Source organism: Pseudopodoces humilis, chromosome 1, assembly GCF_049639895.1.
Source record: "Pseudopodoces humilis isolate 2021_Gansu_Grassland_sample_001 chromosome 1, ASM4963989v1, whole genome shotgun sequence".
In the NCBI taxonomy this organism is placed as follows: domain Eukaryota; kingdom Metazoa; phylum Chordata; class Aves; order Passeriformes; family Paridae; genus Pseudopodoces; species Pseudopodoces humilis.
Window position 1 is genome coordinate 136516893 of NC_142200.1, and position 19345 is coordinate 136536237.

Below are 19345 nucleotides of genomic sequence, written 5' to 3' on the forward strand. Positions count from 1 at the left end.
TCTGTTGTGTTTATTTCACTAATTATGTTCTTCTGGATGCTGGTGTGTTCATGCCAGCTGTGCCCCTTGAATAACATAGGGAGGAGTTTAGATCTCATCTAGTTAAGTCGTTTGAGTAGATTCCTCATTCAGACACCTGCTGCTGACAGATTAACACAGACTTAATTTTAAGAACTGTTCATTTGAAAGAATTCTATTTCTGCTTGCTTTAATACAAGAAATATGATCCTCTTCAAATTCAAGTAGTATAAAGTTCACCTCATACTGACTAGACACTGCTGATAATAATGATTGCAGTTTTTGTATAGTTCTTTTGAGAGTGCTTACTTAACTAGAGAAATAAAATGAGACATTTAGGCAGTCAAACAATTGTAAAATAGATTTTGAGATCATAAACATAACTACAGCTTTTGTGGAGAGGCTTATTTTTCTCTAGTAAGGTAGTTTCAGGAAAGACCAGTTGAATTTAGTGTATGTATTTAAGAATTACTTAATGGGAAGAGCGATGAATTGTCTTGTCACCTATTGTGCTTTAGATGCTTGAAAGCCCTGTTGCACAATGCCTTTGTTAAGCTGAGCTAAGCTTTGTTAAGATGAGTTGGGCCAGCCTGAAATAAAGCCGTGAATACTTTTTTTTTAAAACCACAGCACTATGTATATTAATTCTTGGGTCAATCCTTGCTTGCCATCTTTGCTTCCTCCCAGAGCTGTGGGCCAGCATTCCTTTATTAGAGAAGAACTTCAGTGTGACAGAAAGTAATAAAGTAATTTGACTTTTTTTTTTTTTGTTAGTATTACTAGCATCTCTTCTTTTCAAAAACAATTCCCAGTTGAAATTTAAACAAACATGAAATTAAAATTATGCATGTTGCATATCTATACTGTAATAAATACACATGTGGCATAGTATGTCCAGAACTGAAAATACATTCTGTCTAAACCAAATAATTTCTCAAGTTATATGAAAGTTTACTTACCAATTGCTGTTTTTAATAGTAAATATTTTCAAGTTAGGTTGCTCATTTATGGTGAAGAAATAACGTGTCCAGGAAAATTAGAATAATCTTTCTGAAAACAGAAATATCCCAGAATTCTTTATAGGCAGATCAGTCAATATCTAAAGTTCAAGTGAAATAACACTTTCTCAGTTTTACTGAGACGTGGACATTGCTGTAGTCTTAAAAGGAAGTTCTCTTCAAATGGCAAATATTAGTAGCACTCAAGGAATGATCTGGTATGGAAGTGGAGATTGTTCTGTTGTGTTTGATGTATCTTAAGATCCAAATTTGAGATGATCTGACTTACTATTTTTAAGACACTTTTAAGAAGGAAGATATATGGTACCTTTGTTTTCTTGCTTTATTTTAATGTGGTTAGACATTGATTCTGCCACAGATTTCTGATTAAGGATATAAGTGTGTTACGTGTGTAACTAACCTTTTTGCAAGATTGCAGTAATGTTTTATAACACAGGCTCCCTTTTTTCTAGTACTTCTACAACACCATGTACTTGTTAATTTGCTGATTCTGCATGCTCAGTTGGGATGAAGGAAACTTAAGATGGGATGAAGTGCACAAGCATTTGTTGTTGCATGGCACTACCTTTGTGCATAAAAATTTCTAGCTTCTACTTCCTTATCTAAGCTTAGTAGTGGAAACATTCAATGCAAGCTCATTTGTAAGATTGCATTTACAGGGTCTTCTGTTTAAACTTGTCCTTAAGCTATCCTCAAAACATCAAAAGAAATATGAGAGTTGCTAAACAACCTGGCCTTGTTCTTAATTAGCCTTATTTTTGCTCAGTGGATTTTGTTAGGGAGATTAGGTTGTCCTGTCTTACTGTTTGGAACTTCTGAATGGGAGTGCTAATTAGGTGCTGTGGGTACACAGAAATAGGGAAAATAATTTGAGAGCTGTGTTTGTCAACTGCTTTTTTTCTCCTTTGTAACCAGAAATTGTTTTGCATGACCCCTAATTTTAATCAAACTACAGTATGTGATGACTGGGTTATGGTGTGTCAGTTTTTCAGTCTTACTCTGCTGTTTGTAATTTAAAAAAACTTAAATACACAGTTTTTAGAAAGTGTCTGCATTTGAGTCACTCCCATCTGAGGTGTGTGTTGATAAACATCAGTGGTTCTTCCAATGTTTTATGTTCTTTGAGAAGCTCTTTGAATGAAAAGCAAAATTTATGATTTTGCCTCCTCCCCCTCTTGCAGTGTTAAAGGAATTGTTTTATCATTTCAATATCCTTGAGTCTAATTTTCATGAAGCATCTGAGTATGTGCCTGTTGCCTCAGATGACTAATATATTTTTTTAGAAATGTCTTGAGTTCTCTAGTTGTTCTCAGATTTTGAGAGGGAAAAACTTCTAAATTTGGAGTTATCTACTGACAATTAATGTGAATCAGAAATAGAGATTCAGTCTTCTGCTTACTCTTAGTTGATCAGTTTTGTGGAAGTGTTGTTGCTGGAAGTAGGAGTGTGTTGTGGTGCTGTTAGACTTACATCACTGGGTTTGAGTGCTGTATTACAGTGTATTCATGGGAGGCACATTTAGGTCTCATGGTGTGTTGCTGAGGAGGGCTTGGAAGGAGGAGATTCAGCCCATTGTCTATTTACTGTGCTGATCCATGTGGAGTTCAGATAACGTGTTTTTTAGTTTGTGTTAAGGATTCTGCTTGTCAGTTTAACACATCTGGTTTTACATATCATAATAATTAAAAAGTCTCTGTATGAAGCTGTTACTTGAGGTTGGAAGAACCTCTCTTGAGCAGTCTCTGACACCGTATTAGAGATGTAAATGTTTTATGAGCCGCAGTCCAGAATGAAGGCAGAGTTTGGTTTTATTCTCATCCTGCCTCCTTTCTTACAGGGCAGTGTCCCACTCCTTATACACATGTGGTAATGTTAATTAGTGTTGCAAGCTTAAAAATACTTTAAACTGTCATTTGTGATGTTGAACAAGGATTTTGGTTTTTTATTCAACACACTGAAATCTTCTGGTGTCATGTGCCAGAGAGTTAGGAATATGACTTTGTGTTGCTGAAATTCATGGTACTTACTCGCATTTTCTATGGGTGAAAATGCTTAAGCTGCTTTTTTCAAGTTGATTGATCTCAAATGAAGTATGTGTCTTACATCTTCAGCAGTTTTGAGGATGTTGGTAGCATTGTTTTGTTTTATTAGATGACCTAAACCTAAAGTTCCCTATAGGGAGGAAATGTCAAATGTTAATCTCAAGAATTTGTCTACCCATAGTTTTTAATTTCACCAAAACCCATTTTGTGGATTATAATTTGTTTAATCTAGTTTAGTAACCTTTGAGTCTTACCAGAAATGTCTAGTAGCTGGTTGGAATTTACCTTAGTTATTGAGAAACAGGCAAATTATTTCAAATGATACTGTTTACCCCACTTCAATGTAAAGAATAAACATCTTTATGGGTGATGGTAAAATTATTTGTCTAGTCTTCGTTTATTGTTATTTCAGTAGTTGAAGTATCAAGGAAACTGACAATATACTGATTTTCTTTGAAGAAAAAAATGGTAGGAATTCTGTCTGGAGTGTGCTGAAAATCCATTTTTCATCCCATCCCTTAGGCTATTTTCAGCCGTATTATTTTGTGACATTTGAGTACTGGATCATACAGGAACTCATTGCATTCAGTGAACCTTGTTGGTGAACCTGATAATTTTCAAAGTTGTGTCTTAAGTTGAAAAGTGACTTCTCATTGCTACTGGCAGATGGCCTAAGGGGAGAAAGAAAACAACCCCAAAATTATTTAATTATTAAGCTGTAGCTGTACCAAGGAAGGAGCAAATGAGGGGATGGTTGGTCAAAAATAAATTTATCTGCTCTGTCAGTGAGAGAACCCAAGCTGTGTTACTCATTTAGGCTAAAGTACAACCCAAGGAAAACAGTTAGCTGCTGGCATAGTGAATCCCTGAATTGTTATTTGAAAACTCAGTGTTTTAATTTAGTTGGAGGTGTTTTATTACCTTTTGCTTTCCTCTTTGGTGGGGAGGAATAACTTGATGCTCTTTCTAGAGCAGTTTGGTCTGTTTGCCCTAAAATTAAGCTTCAATTTCTGAAATAAATTGAGTATAACTAATTAAAAATAAAAAAGCAAAGGAAAGAGCAAAATAAAATGTACTGTACATTATGCAATGTGTAAGATTTAGCTTTATCTTTTTCATTTTAATAATCAGTTATACCTTTGCTTTTGCTGAGTATTGCATTAGTAAAATGAGTCCTTGACTTCCATTAGTTTACTGCTCCTCACTTTTCCTTCTCAAGGTGTCACTTTCTTACTACCATTTTAGAAGAAAAATTCTATTAATTTTAATAATCTGTCTATGATTAAAACTATATGTTTACAGTATCATTTTCATCCACTGTTGGTCATTTGTGCCACTCCATATATGTATGACCCCTAGTCAGTTTATAGCAGTGTTTTTGGCTGATGTCTGTGAAAATCTGTGTGAATGGGAACTTGGAGAAAAATATTCCTTTACATTGGAATGATTACCCTGTGAATTGGATATTGCAAAACAGTACAGAGTTTGCTGTCCTGGATTGGCAGTGTGGTAGGAGAGAAGGGTAGGGAATGAAATACTACTTTGTAAGTTTTTTTGCTCAATAGAGCTTCTTGTTGACTGGTATAAAACATTTATTTGGGGGGGCATAATGAGTATGTAGTAGGGTAGTACAGTGATCAGGCAAGACTTTTTTTTTTTTTTTTATTTTATTTTATTTTTGGCAGAGCATTGTGCATTCAACTTAGTAGGTTATGAATTTCTGGAAAATGTTACTGCACAGTTGGCGTATTCTCTGAGGCCACTGCAAGTTTGTATGCTTCTGGTTGCATGTGGAAGGCAGCCATGTTTATTTCAATACACAAGGCCACATAAAAATGCAGTGAAGAAAAATTGTTTTGTCTTACTACTTTTACATTTGGCAAGTCAAAATGACCACGGTAGTCTGTTCTGTTACTGCTGGCATGTTGGGTATTGTGTTCCTATTGTGTTACTTTATTTCCTCCCATATGCAGTGTTCCGCACAAAGATTTGCACTGAAATAACAAAGCCAGTTGGAATACACTTTCACATTTTAATTTAGGCTTATACTAGATAAATTTCTATCATTTTTACTATTTGAAGAAGTCATCTTAGTTATCCCCATATAGTATCACCACCATAACTGATGTTTTCTCTGTTAGCAACCAATTAGTATCTGTCACTTGGTAGTATTTGTTCTTTTGAGGAAGTTCAGATTCTGATATTGTCTGTAGTTTAATGAATTTGTTTGTATGTTAGCTGAGAGGTGGAGCATGGAGTCATAGAAAGTATGAACAGAGTTGTCATGTAATGACCTTCCTTGCTTTTCTGCTGCCCAGTGTATCTTTCCACATCCGTAGTATGTGGGCACAGAAATGGTGACTCTCCTAAAGCCCTTCCTGAATCCCAGTTCCCTCTGAAGGGACTGAAGGAGCACTTGAGTTCCAACTGGTGAGCACTTGTAAACTTCTTTATTTTATATATACACTGACACTTTTTAGTATGGACAAATTGAGAGTTAGCATATTAACAACGTATTTTTGGTGGCTAAAAAGAAAGCATAAATGCTCTATCAGTGGTGAACTGTGTAAGGCTAACTGTCATGTGCTGCAGCTGTGCATATATTGCAGCTTTAACATCTCTCTGTTCCATCTTGTGCATTTCAGTTGGAGATTTTGTGATTTTAGTACTGTACAATGTTATGAATGAAAACCAGTAAATTAGGCTAAGATACTTGAATGACAGAGGATGGTGGGGAATGCACAGTCATGTATTAGATTTTTCTAATCAAGTGGCGAGAAAATTTATTTCAGGTAGTTTCAGGTGGTGTTTTGATTGCCAGTATAGGTGTACAAGTTTTGGAAAGGAAGGAGTTTTGGTTTTTGGTTTGGTCTTGAAAGATGTCAGGGGAGAAGGGTGGGAAACCAGGTGCTTTATTACAGCAATCTGATCCTTAGCTAACTCAAAATTTGAACTTTTTATACTTTCAGAATTGAAGTGGTGTTAATGGAGATGCTAATTAAATGTGATAATTGCTAGGGAAAGTAGACAGTATTGCAAAATGGAGTATTCTTATTTCAGCCTATGTTAAATCAGTTTTTCAAGTCCAGCGTAGTTTTGAGCCCTTGTTGCAGTTCAAAATGTCTTGGATTCAGCAGTTGGGATATGGAAACAACTTACAAAAGCATTAAAATGAATCCTTGTGTAACAGAATCTCAAATCTATAGTAGGCATTAAGTGAATTTTGAATTGGTTCTCAGACCCTTGTTCTTTGTGCTTTCTGGGGATTTTCATGCATTAGTAAGGAAGATGTGATTTTTGTTGGAAAGACTAGGACATAGCTGTGATGTTTTAACCTTGACTGTGACCTGCCCTGTGACTTGTTCATCACTAGGGAAAACTTACACAGTTGCACCACTACAGTTGTATATAACTGTAGCCCTTGTTGGCCATCTTCCAGTTAGGAGTACCTCTTTCCAGCTTTAACTGCTTTCAAAATAATGATTAAACTAAGGAAACTCACTGTGATAGTGGAGTAAACATTTCCATGGGGAATTTTGAAACTGAATTGGGGTATTTATAATACGATATGAATTTCTTTATGGTGCACCAAAGATATATAATAGCAATAGCTAATTCTGAAAATGTGCTAATAAGGAGTGCGAAACCAAGTTTCTCTTTCCTGAAGAAAGTGTAGCTAGTAAGGAAGGTCTTAACTGTAAGGAGAAATGGTGAGAAGCGCCATGAGGAGCTGTCTCAAGGGACAGACAGTAGTATGCTCTGTACCTTATCAAGCCTGTTTCTGGGGTATGGACTAGTCTTGGCAATCCTGTTCTCATGATCTGCTTTGCCAGGCATGCAGCTGGGAGATGCAGAGCTGGTGGCAAGTCACAGCCATCTTAAAATGGCTTGGGGATAGGCTTTGCTAATTAGCATTCAAGTGAGGGGAACCCCCCTTGTTTTTAGAGGTAGACGTCTGTTTATGGGTTGCTTTCTGGCTCTTTAAACATCTTCAGCAACTTTCCCAGAGAACTTGAGCTGGCACTGCTTGGTTGGCTGGGTTGTCAGATTCCTAGATGACTGTTGTGCATGGATTTAACCACATACTAAAACACTGCTGCCTCAGTATAAAAAGGTAATTTGGTATATGGTTGTCATGTCTACATACAGTGTTTAAGCCCTTAACTTGTTTGACATGCCTAAAATTCTTGTTCTCCAAAGTATCATCTGCTTTGGTCTTGTAAGCTTTCCAACAGCAAACAACAGTTAAGCAGTCCTTTTCTATGCTCATTCCTGAAGTTTGGGTACAGATCCAAACATAAAGTGGTATTATGTATAAAACAGAATGGAGGTATGGGTGGTGAACCCACACCTGTAATTACCCTGTGTAGCTGTCCCATGTGCTGTCAGTATGAATTTATGGCCGGCTCTGTAAATGCTGGCATCGTCGCTTGTCCTGGTGACCTGAGGTAGTCAGCATTGCTGGAGCAGCCACGATCAGTTTTTATGCAGCTGAGGCCAGCTCAGGTAGGACAGGATTCCTGATGGATGGAGTGTGTGGGTGGACAGTCTGGGAAGACTGCAGCTCATAGAGGCCCAGGGTCCCCTTCTGAGGAAACTGCTGCATAGTAGGTGTTCTCCTATCGGGGCCAGCTGGAGGTGGGTGTGACTTGCTGCAGCTGCTTCCATACTCCTGCAGAGTGCTTGGTGACGCAGTACTGGGGCTGGGCATGCTGTGAAGTGGGGGCATGCTGCTGAGCTGATAATGTGAGGTTTGAAAGTCAGCGCAATGAATTTGAGGGGTTTGTTTATGGGTTGGATAGAATTTGCTTTCTGATACTTTATTTATATAATAGCCATGTCGTTGGCTCTTTCTCATGTTTGGAAAATGCCTGTTAGATTAGATTCATGGTGGTGGTGTATTTAGGCCACTATTCAAAAATCACCATGTACATTTTGAGCTTGCTGAACAAAATGTAGTGATACTGCATCCATGGTACAGGATTACAGTAAAATAAATGCATTGGTGCTTTCTGATGTTTTGAAGGGACTGTTCAAACAAAGCCATCTGGTAAATTTTCATCTCATTTTTTTTTCCTTGAAAAAGGGAGATGATTTTACCTCATAGCAGAAATGAATTAAAATATGTCTGTGTTTAACAACCTATAAAAGTACATTAAGAAATTGTAACAATTTTTATCCTAGTAGAAGGACATAGTAAATAAAAACTGAAAAAATGGTTAATACAAAAATAATAAACAGCTGTTTCATTGCATAATTGATACCTAAAAAAATTGATACTGTTGGTGTAACTGAGGAGTACAGTCTTGTAATTATGATATGCTGCTTATATCTAGGGGAATCAAATGCATCTATAAATGGTTTTTTGTTGTTGTTAGACATGCATATCACAACTGTGTGATGGCTTTAAGTATTGCTTTGACAAGCCTAACTTATCCCCATGCTAAGTCATTCTGCCTGGCTCTGAGCATGCATAATACTTATGGTGTAGGATTATGGTCTAGCTTTTGAAAGACTGTATTTGAGTACGAGACTTATTCTGTTTCCCTTATTTTTTCCCCTTATATCTTTACAGAGAATAATGTACAGTTTTAGCCAGCATAGTGTAGGGAAAGGTTTTGAGGTAGTGCTGGTTCAGGTTGCACTAACTCACGTGTGTGCAAATTGACCTTTAACCTTTGTAGGGTACTAAACAGTTTGGCGGTGGTGTACCTCTTTGCTTTTGTGCTGGGCTGTTTTTCTAATCTGCAGGGTTAAAGGTGGGGAGAAAATGTTTGAAATAGTAATTTTGTCGCTGCTTGTGTAGTTAGAAGGTTCAGAATGCAGAATTTGCATTATAATGGCTCTCATTTTGCACCATACTGGGTCATTTAGTCATGTTCTCTGTGTGTAGCTCTTGGAAGACTTTGAAACTATTATTTTATTTTTTTATTACTCCATTCACTCCTACCTATCAGTCCTTTACTGTTCTTTGCTGTAAATGCCCATAAGATAAATGTAATGTAATGGAAATGCCCATAAGATAAAGTCTTTGCCATTTTCAAATATTTAGATTCCTGTACAGCTTGGGAAGCTAGTGGTACTTCATGTAATACCCCTGGGTATTGAGGTATTTCTCAGTAGGGAAAGGAAAAATAAAAGCTGGGAGAGTCTTACATTTGCAACATCTAGGTTTTTCTCTGAAATGCGTAAGAAAGTTATTTTTCTTAGTTTGGTGTGATTTCTGTGAAAATTTAAAATTTTTTTAAAATTCCCATCAAGAACAATGGAAGAGTTTTTACTTGCTTAGACATTTTAGAGAAATGGGGGGCCTTAAGAGCAGGAAATTTAGAAGAAGATTGCAGAGTGGAATAAGTGTTCTTGTTTAATTGTAGGTGGAACTGGTGACAGCTTAGACACAAATACAGATCTAAAAGATGTTGAGAATTATCTCCTTTCTTGTTTCAGCTGTTCAGGTGTTTTCACATTGAGGAAAACCAAGTTGCCATGAAGAGTAGTTGGTAGGGAAGCCAGAAGCGGATGGTGGTTGGCAGCTTACTTTTGGTGTTCTAGATGCCAGTATCTTTATTGCAAAGACTGAGGTGCAAGAAAATTTAGTCTGCTTAGTATGCATAAACAGAAATAGTTACCTAGAACTAATAACAAATAGTCTCAAAAGAAAACAGCAGTTTTAAGCAAACAGCATTGCTTCAGTAAACTTAAAACCTGATTTTATTCATCTAACCATGTGGGCTGTTGATAAGCCTATTTAAGTTTTCTGATCTGATGTTGAGGGAAAATATCTGTTAATTTCTGCACTGGCATGTTAGGACTCTTAAAAGCGTGAAAATTATACAGGCTATTTGTTTGCTAGTAATGGAATAAAGTTTGAGAGTTAGACCAGTGAAGGGACATACTACATTACTCAATTATAAAATCAAAGTGAATTTTATGCTATGTGAAAAAGAAACATGCCTGTGGTCTCTTGAAATACTTCTGCATCTGAACTATGCTGTGATCCAAGTTTTGCACAACTTGCCTTCTCCCCTTCCCTCTTCTTTCCCCTTCCACCTCCTTAGAATGCAAGATGGTTGATTTCTTTGAAAGCATACATGGTGAATAGCCTCTCTCTTTTCTTTCAGGGACCAGTTACTCTCCACAAGAAAATTCACACAACCACAGTGCTCTTCATAGTTCAAATTCACATTCTTCTAATCCCAGCAATAATCCAAGCAAAACTTCTGATGCAGTGAGTATTTGTGATTGATTTTCATCTGTGTGTTGCCCTGTTCATACTCACCATATTTTTATAATTTTGCCTAAGACACACAGCATGTACATTGTGCTTGAGTTTTCCAACATCAGTCTTTGTTATATAAACACTCTGTAAACCCAACTTGCAGTTGTCATGTAGTTACTGGTCAATAATTTTAAAATACTTGATTATTTAAATGACATACATACAGAAGTATTTTCCATTAACTTTGTGGTAAATCTAGAGTAGACAGTATGATTTTACTTATTTGAAGTACTTTACATATTGTGAATTTTAGTCACTCCGGTATCAGAGTTTTAGTAGTTAAGAGTGGTGTTCGTAAAAAATTGCCCAAAATCAAAATTGGTAAATTGGTGATCGGTAGAAAAATTTTGGAAGATAATAATTTTGAGGGTGTTGTAAGGTGAAGGAAACTAATGTTATCAGTGTTGACCTTATTGTATCCCACTAAATGTACTATTAGATTTTGTTACAGCATTTGATGGGAATAAATCAAAGAAAACTATTGCAGAATTCAACAGGAGGATAACTGGCCGTGTGTTCAAGCTATCAGTGAAATAGGCATTTAGAAGTGGTGGAAAGTAACAATATGGGTACATAAAAGGGTGCCATGTAGTTTTAAAAACAGTGAACAGTGAAATCTGTTTAATAATTAAAACCACTCAAAAGTAGTGCTTTGTACAATACTGTACAATGTTTGTATTTTAAAGGCTTACGATTCTGCGGATGATTGGTCTGAACACATCAGCTCTTCAGGCAAAAAATATTACTACAACTGCCGAACAGAAGTTTCACAATGGGAAAAACCAAAAGAGTGGCTGGAAAGGTATATATTTTTATTTGTTTTAATTGTATAAAAAACAAATATTCTTTAACACATTTCAGAGCAGTTGAACTTATCTAATAGATTACTGCTATAAAAGATTGTGCTCTAAGTCTGCTGTGTTCCTGCCCTTACCATGACCTCTGGCACCTCTTTCAACCCTTGACAATCCAGAACCTGAGAGGGGAGTATGGTTGGTTTGTGTGGGGTGATTTTATTGGGTGGTGTTGTTGCAGGGGGGAGGTGGTTGTTGGTTGGTTTGGTTTGGTTTGGTTTTTGTTTTGTTCTGGGGTTTATTTGTTTGTTTTGGTTGGGGTTTTGTTTTGGTTTTTTTGCTGAGTGTTGCTTTTAGTGTTTCATTTTGGGGTGGGGTTTTTTGGGTTTTTTTTGGGTTGTTTTTGACAAGATTAGTGAGCTGAACTGGTGTATTGTGGGCTTCAGCAAGCACAGATATAAGGAAGCAGTGGCTGGAGTTCGCTAACCCCACCTGTAGCAGCAAGCTCTTAACTGTTTAATGCATCTCATGAAACTTGTGGAAGCTGTTTAATTAGATAATGTAAGTTCTTACCTAACTTTTGTTTTCTTTTCTTCAGAGAGCAGAGACAAAAAGAAGCAAGCAAAATGTCAGTTAACAGTTTTCCAAAAGATAGGGATTACAGAAGAGAGGTGATGCAGGCAACAGCTGCCAGTGGGTTTGCCAGTGGAAGTATGTGGATTTTTTATAGTACTATATTCTTGCCTTGTTTACATTTCTGTTTTCTTTTCCAAACTTCAAAAATTTTTTAAAAATCCCTTTTCTTTGCTCTTTTTCTCACTTTTTCATATATAAAAGCGAAAGTGGATAGCACAATTAACTCTCCCAAGTGTTGTTTCTTTAAATAACTTTACTAGTGCAACACTTGCTTCATGATGCTCCTCCTTCTTGTGGCTTTTACTGTCCAGTTTAATTATCTTCATGGTTAGTTACTTAAACAGCTTGCATAATCTTTAGTTCAGTTGGGCTGTCATGATCATTGAGACCTGCTAATGTCATATTCTGACCTTAAAAATAAAGCTTTCACAACTAAAAATAATAACTTAATTCAATGGATTTTGGTATCAGGGTTTTTAGAGGCTTGTGTATGTTATTGAGAGCATATTTTGACCTCACCAGTAGTCTCAGCAAAATCTTTCCTGGACTATAAATTTCTGTAACTCGGAGATTTTTGTTCTGATACCTAGCTTTAATCTTTATTAGTTTTCTTCTGGAAAATAGTTGTACTGTGAGATTCTGTCTGCATGCTGATGCAGTTTGGATAAATTTGTAGCATGGTTCTCAGGGTGGTTTAAAAGTAGAAGCCAAAGTATTATTCTTCACCCGTGCTCTTTGGATTTGACAAGGTAGAGATGTATAATGGGGTATTTTTCTGTGTACGCTGAAACTTAATGCATATTCTAAAGTATACTGGATGCTGCAAAAAGATAGCAGCCATGCATAATGCAATGAGCATTTGTTTTGTGACAGGTGAGAATGTAAGAATCTATAATAATTACTCTGTGTTTACTTGGTATGTTCAGTGACTAGCATATTTTAAGATCTGTGATCATGTGACCAGTGTAGATTAGTCATTAATTTAATATATATAAATGTCTTGAATTAACTGTAAGTTTGTTGTAGTAATACTCAAGTGACATGAAGAGGAGTTCTTTGAAGGCTAGACTGTGAAACTATGAAATTATACTTGATGTTCAGGGTTTTTGATGAACAAAAGGAAAACGGCACAAATTATTTCTTCACACTTAATACAAGATGGAAATAATAGATCTTGATTTAGATCTTTTTAGGAGACTTCAAAAGTTAACTTGACTGTAACACTCATTATAAAGCAGCCTTTCATCAAAACACAGTGCTTAACCGGAACTCTAAATCAGGCAAAGGTCAGAGAAGATGCATTTTGTCAGTGAGTAGAATTAAATTTTGCCTTTTTTGACGCTGATCTACTTGAGGCTTTTTTAATCATAAGAAGTTCAATCAGCTCTAGTTGTTGGTGTGCAGCTGTGTTAATCAGTCACTGCAGTCTTAGACTTGTTTCTAATTTAATCTTTTTTTTTCTTATTGCAACGTTACTTGGGGAATCCTGAAAAAAAGTGGAAGACAAGCATTCCAGTGACACCAGCAGTATGCTCCCACAGAATATTTTATCTCAAACAAGCAGGCACAATGACAGAGACTACAGACTGCCAAGAGCAGAGACTCACAGTAGTTCTACTCCAGTACAGCATCCCATCAAACCAGTGGTTCATCCAACTGCTACCCCAAGCACTGTTCCTCCTAGTCCGTTTTCTCTACAATCGGATCACCAGCCAAAGAAATCCTTTGATGCTAATGGAGCATCTACTTTATCAAAACTGTCTACATCCTCATCTTCCATCCCTGCACAGAAAACAGAGAGAAAAGGTATGTCTAATGAAGTTTCCTCTAGTATTCAAGATGATGCATTGCATTACATTGCTTGTTTTAAGTATGTTAGTACTAGAATTTAAAGACTTTTTTTCCTGTTTGATTGTATGTGCTTAGAACCTGGTTACTGTTTTGATGTGTTTACTTTCCCTTAAACCCCATTTGCTATATCTTCTACAACTTCAAATTGACACTGTGATACTTACTATTTACTGGCTTATTCTGCAGATTAACATTTCAAATGATGATTTGAAAGATGTATTTTTGTAGGACATATTTTAATTCTTGTCTTCTCTTTTGTTTTGCATTTTTGCCATTTACTTGAGTTATGCAGTTACACTATTTGAAAGTCATTTTGGACCATTATGTTTTATGTACTGCTGTTACTGTTCAGAATGACAGTGTCAAATCTTTCAATCAATACAAGCACAATTCCTACAGAAAGCGAGAGTTTTCTACATGTTTGTAAGAGCTAATCTGCTTTGATCTGTATCTTGAGAAATACCAGATCTTCAGTTCTAAATCTGCTGATAGTATGTGTTTCTGTTACCTGGTAATACCTGTTGGATACAGTTAGAGTCAACTGAAAATCAGGACTTCACTGTGCATTGTTTGTGACCTTTCAGACATCTGTCTTTTAGTTAAGACATACTTCATTATTAGGGATGAAGAGCTCAAGAAAACTGTGAGGATGAGATGTGTTTCATTAATGATACCTTGTTACTTTGGTGTAGCTGAATTTTAGAGAGTGGTATTGTGTAAGAAAATTCCATTTTGAGGGCTTCGGGAGGGAGAAGAGTAATTTTTGATAATCATGTGTTTTGGTTTAAAATATTGCATAATTAATATGTAATTGAATTCTTTCTTGAAGGACAGCTTGTTGCCCTTTCCATACTTGCAAGTTGGCCTAGTTAAATAGTTTCAATAAGAAGACCAAAACAGACTCTGGCCTGACACTGGTTTTGTACTCTGTGTTTGTTTTTACGTCTTCCAGTTTTGTATATTTAAGAGTTCCAACTTCTACACAGGCTTAAGAACAGCCGGCCATCCAAAATATTCAAACAATAGCATACACTGACAAATACTGTTAGACAATTGTGCATGCAAAGAACTTTTTTTATGTTTTTTTCTTGACACTTTGTGCAATTTTTTGATGTCCTGGGTTATAAATACTGACTATAAACTACAGAGGAACAGGTTATTTTCAGCGAGCCTTTTCCTGTTCAACGCAGTAAAGCATGAAGTAAGGTGTTCTAGTTCAGACATGGTTCTTGTACAGAGTGCAGCAGTTACCTGCTTCAGTTAAGCCTCTTATTTTCTGATCGCAGATTGATGCATTTGTACGCATTACAGTGCAAAACATCCATGTAAAGGAAGTGTTCCTTCCTTTAGTGTTTCTACTCCATTTCCATTTCTATATTTAAAATACACTTAAAACCCCTCTTATTATTACTCTATTCTGACATGTTCTTGATTCCTGTTTGGTGTGTGACCAGATTTTCATACATATTCTTTGGTTGCTTTACTGCACATCTTTATTAATTGAACAGCTGACTCTTATAGCAATTGAAGGTACCTGCATTCTGACAACTGCTACAGATGTTGGGAGAGTTCTGATACTTCATACATGCAACGTTAATTTGAGAACATTACAGCATGGTGTAATATTGAAAATAATCACACAGGGCAGTCTTGATACTGTAAATCTTACTTTAGAATCCATATTACCAGGGATGGTTGTATATTAAAAAAAATCACTGAATTTCTGTATTCTTAGATAGGTGTTTCTTTAATTTTATATGGGTTAAATTAATAGACTCTCTGTAATAATTATGCCTCATTGGTCTATTTCATAGCAATTGATTGTGAGCAAATATTGTACTTACCAAGCTTCAGAAAAGAGTGGATTACAGAAAGTTAGTAGATAATTAAAGATTTAGAATAGGTGAATGTTTGGCTTGAAATTCTTACTCTAGAAAATCTGAGTTTTTACATGTTGCTTTACCTCTTGTACAGAAACAGAAGAATTCAGTGCACGTGCTGTCATGATAAAAGGTCATCAAAAAGTACATTCAGTTGACTTTTCTTTTTCTGGGGAATGTTGATCTGTCTTTTTAAGGAAATTAAACCAGTAAATTTTCTGTAGCATTTTGCATATTTGAATTTTTAAAAAGGCAAGAAGCAATGCTTTGAATGATTTACTGTTACTCATTCTCTGAGAGGTGACTGTGAACTTGCAGTACTAGAAGTATGCAGTTTATAAAGTATTTTTGGTAGCTGTTACACAAATTGAAAATACAGTAATTGTCCTGAGACACTTGGTTCAAACACTCTTCTAAAAGTGTCTTCGCAGAACTGAAAAATAGTTTTAGAGGTTTATGTTTACAGTAGTAAAGCAATAGCCTTTGATCTTCTGTTCACTGACTGCTATCCCTCTCTCTTACTAAAAAGAGGTAAAACTGGATTTTTTTGCGTATAAAAATAGGTTGGTCCAAATGACTGAATAATATGTGCAGTAGTCCTTCCTTAAATGAATTCTTGTTTCTTGTGAATGTGTTTCTGGCTGCCTTATGCCAGCATATATGTACCACTGTTTTAATAGTTCTGATTTCAGTGTGTATTTTTTTAAGCAGTAATAGTTTTGAACAGCAGAACAACAGAAAAACACAAAACCCAACAACAATGCTTTTTTCAGCTCAATCTCTTTTGCTGCAGGGGTATGTTGTAGTCCCACAAGGAGATTGAATAAAATCCCTGGCTGAACTATAGCTCAGCTGTTAGCAGTAGTCCTCTGCCCTCAATGGCTGGCAGTAGTGGAGAGTTCCTGGGGAACTATTTGACCTCTACCCTTTGGTTTGAATGTTCCAGTCAGAATCTGCTGCTTCTGTTTGTGCTCACTGTGAGTGCTTTATGCAGGTAAAGTGTGGGGTTGCTTTTCCTACTTTTTGGCTGCTTTATGTGTAGGGCACATCACATTTTCCTATTTCTAATTCAGAATGAAATGTTGTATTGTCCGTATCTTAACAGTATGTCTGTCTGTAGGATACTGCTTCTCACACCTTTCCTCCAAGTCCCATCAGGCAGCACTTCTGTTTCTAGTGTAGCAGTACTCTAAAACTTCTTTGAGAACACAGCAAGCTGGCCAGTGCAGTTCTGGGTGGGTTGTGACTCTGGTGCTTTTTTTTCCTTTTCTCACCCTTGTGGTTTTCTTGTAACACTCGCTAGTCTTTAGTGGTCAGTTATTAACATTGCTTCTGGTATTGTTGCATCTTCTTTGGCTGAGTTTTGCAGTTTCAAGTATATTACTCAATTCATATGTCAGTTAGAAAAAGTTAACACATGAGACTGTTAGTTTCTTCCAATATTTTATACTTGTTTGCTGAACATTGTTGTTACATTTATTTTGACAGCAGAGGTAAAATACAAAAAAATCAGTTTTAAGACTGGGGTAATCCAAATGTGAGAAATAGGGATTTTTTTGTACTTCAGATAATTCGAGTATTTTTGAAAATCTAGTTGCTATTGTTACTATAGTTTCATTTGGCCAAAAGCATTTATAAAATGCATTTCTTTTAAATATTTATTTAAATTATTATTAAATATTTATTTAAAGTTGCTTTTAAATATTTAGGTATTTTTGTTGTGGCTTACGGTCCCTGGTAGAGAAAAACTGAACTATGTAAAACAGATAAATGTGACTGTCAGTGTTCAGAGAGCTTAACTGGTAGACTGTACGCTCCAGGTGCTTCAGCACAGAAAATGTGTTATGATTCTTAATCATCAGCAGTAAATAAAGCAATTCTGTTAGCTGTTCTGGGTAGTAGTTTTTTAATCAGTGAAGCAGAGATGAGGTTGATAGGGCAACAAGATACAGATTTCTGAAAATTTTGTAATGCAGTTTTCCTCCCACAGAGAGCACACTGTGAGAGCACGAGCCTAGTAGTTGCTAGCAGTGCAAAGATAACAGCTCAAGCTCACAGTAGAGTGGTTGGGTAATAATATAGTGTTGACTCCAAAGGACTTTGGTTGCATTTGTTTTGTTTTAAATGGGATAAAAACTACATTAGTAGTAAAAGCTCAAAGGGTAATTTTAATAATTTAGGAATCATCTAGTCAACACCAGTCAGTAATTTCCATGTCATTAGAAATAAATCTGTGTTGGTATAAATCAGAATAAGAGCAAGCTAATATATAGCATTAATTTAAAGCTAGTCATGCAGGGAGTACTAGTATGTTAGCTGTCAGAAAGAGGATACCAAAAAAGGTATTTCCCAGTTTTGTTCTTTTTTCCACTTGCACTTCTCTGTCCCACTGATGTGCCTGAGGTGCTCAGCACACCCTTGTCAAGAGGAGAGTGAGCAAGTTAAAAGTGCTCACAGGACTTCAGCAGACAGAGCAGGGTGGCAGAGGCACAGCAGAGGTGTGGGACTGTCAGTGTCAAACCTCTTCATTGAGGCAGAGTAGCTGAACTGTGAGAAGGTTTGAATTTCCACCCCCTTGCATTCAAGTTTGTAGGCTCAGGGTTCCCTTTCAGAAGGTCAGTCCTGGCATATCAGCTGTTTGCTTAGGAGCAAAAATTCTTGTCATAAGGGGCAGAGATAGGTGATGGCAAGATTCAGTAGCACGTTTGTGTTCTGACTCAAACTGAGAAGCTAAGGGCGCTTAGAAAAAACTGAAGATTGTTTTGGCACAACTGCTGAGATGGGTTATTTTTTTCTGAAAGAAAAAAATTTGGCCATGTTATTAAAAAATTCCCACTGTTTGGAAGCATCACACCAGAAAGTTCCCATTCTGACTTGACCTGGTGTTTCTACTTCAGCAAAAGCTTAAACTGCATCTTGTGTCATACAGGTTCTTGCCATATGAAATTCTGACAGGTAACTTGGATTTCTTTCTGTTTTGTCCACAAGAGGTGATTGTAGGTCACACTCCCAGCAGAGAGGGTTATTAATAGAAAGCCCTTCCCTAATAAATGTGGTCTTCAAAAATTACTTTCATTATAAAAAGGTTTTTTCCTGCTCCATTTTAATGTTAAACCAATTAATAGTTCTTCCTATTAAGTTAATCTCCACATTTAATGGTGTTTCTTTTTGCCATTCACTTACTTGGTTTTCCTCCTTTTTTTTTGTTTTTTTTTTTTTTTGTTTTTTTTTGTTTTGTTTTGTTTTGTTTTGGGTGGCTTTATTTTTTGGTCTTTTTTTTCCTCATGTGAAAAACGCTGATGGTCCAGAAAGTTGTTTAGCTCTATAATACGGTTTTGTATGTAGGGTGTATCTAATAAACTTGTTTGCATAATTGTCAGAAAGCAAACTACTTTCATGTACAAGTTTCATTGCCACAAAGTGAATGGATTTTTAAAGTTTTTTTTAAAAGCTCCAGATATTGAGACTTTATTGTGCATAGCTTATAATGGAAAAATTGTTGCAAAATCATATTTTAAAAATCACAGGTCATTTTAAAAATAATTTTTTTTTTTAGTTACTCAGAGGGAGAGATACATTTTATTTAATGAAGTTTTAAAACTTGAAGAGATCGCAGAATGCTATGTTCTAGGTTTAGTTTTTATTTCCTTTTTTTTATTATTTAAAAAGCTTTCCTTGGGCCTTCCATGATAAAAGCTGAAGTTTTAGGTGAGGTTGGAGTCACTTGCGTAGCATTTGTTTTGTAATTGATGTTGACAATGAAGAGACTGCAGCCTTGCCCTATTCCACTTCTTCAGCCATAGTCTGTGCTGGAAAGCGTGCAAAA

General features: G+C 36.2%; 1 protein-coding gene across 3 annotated transcripts in view; it reads left to right on the forward strand.

Annotated features, from left to right (window-relative positions):
- The window catches only part of WAC (WW domain containing adaptor with coiled-coil), a 56304-nt gene that overhangs the window by 9615 nt on the left and 27344 nt on the right, over positions 1 to 19345 (forward strand). For all 3 annotated transcript variants that reach the window (XM_088064376.1, XM_005518706.3, XM_014248519.2), the window contains exons 4-7: positions 10201 to 10307; positions 11045 to 11160; positions 11751 to 11863; positions 13286 to 13594. In XM_088064376.1, the coding sequence (XP_087920502.1) occupies positions 10201 to 10307; positions 11045 to 11160; positions 11751 to 11863; positions 13286 to 13594 (645 nt within the window). The remainder of the gene's footprint in view (positions 1 to 10200; positions 10308 to 11044; positions 11161 to 11750; positions 11864 to 13285; positions 13595 to 19345) is intronic.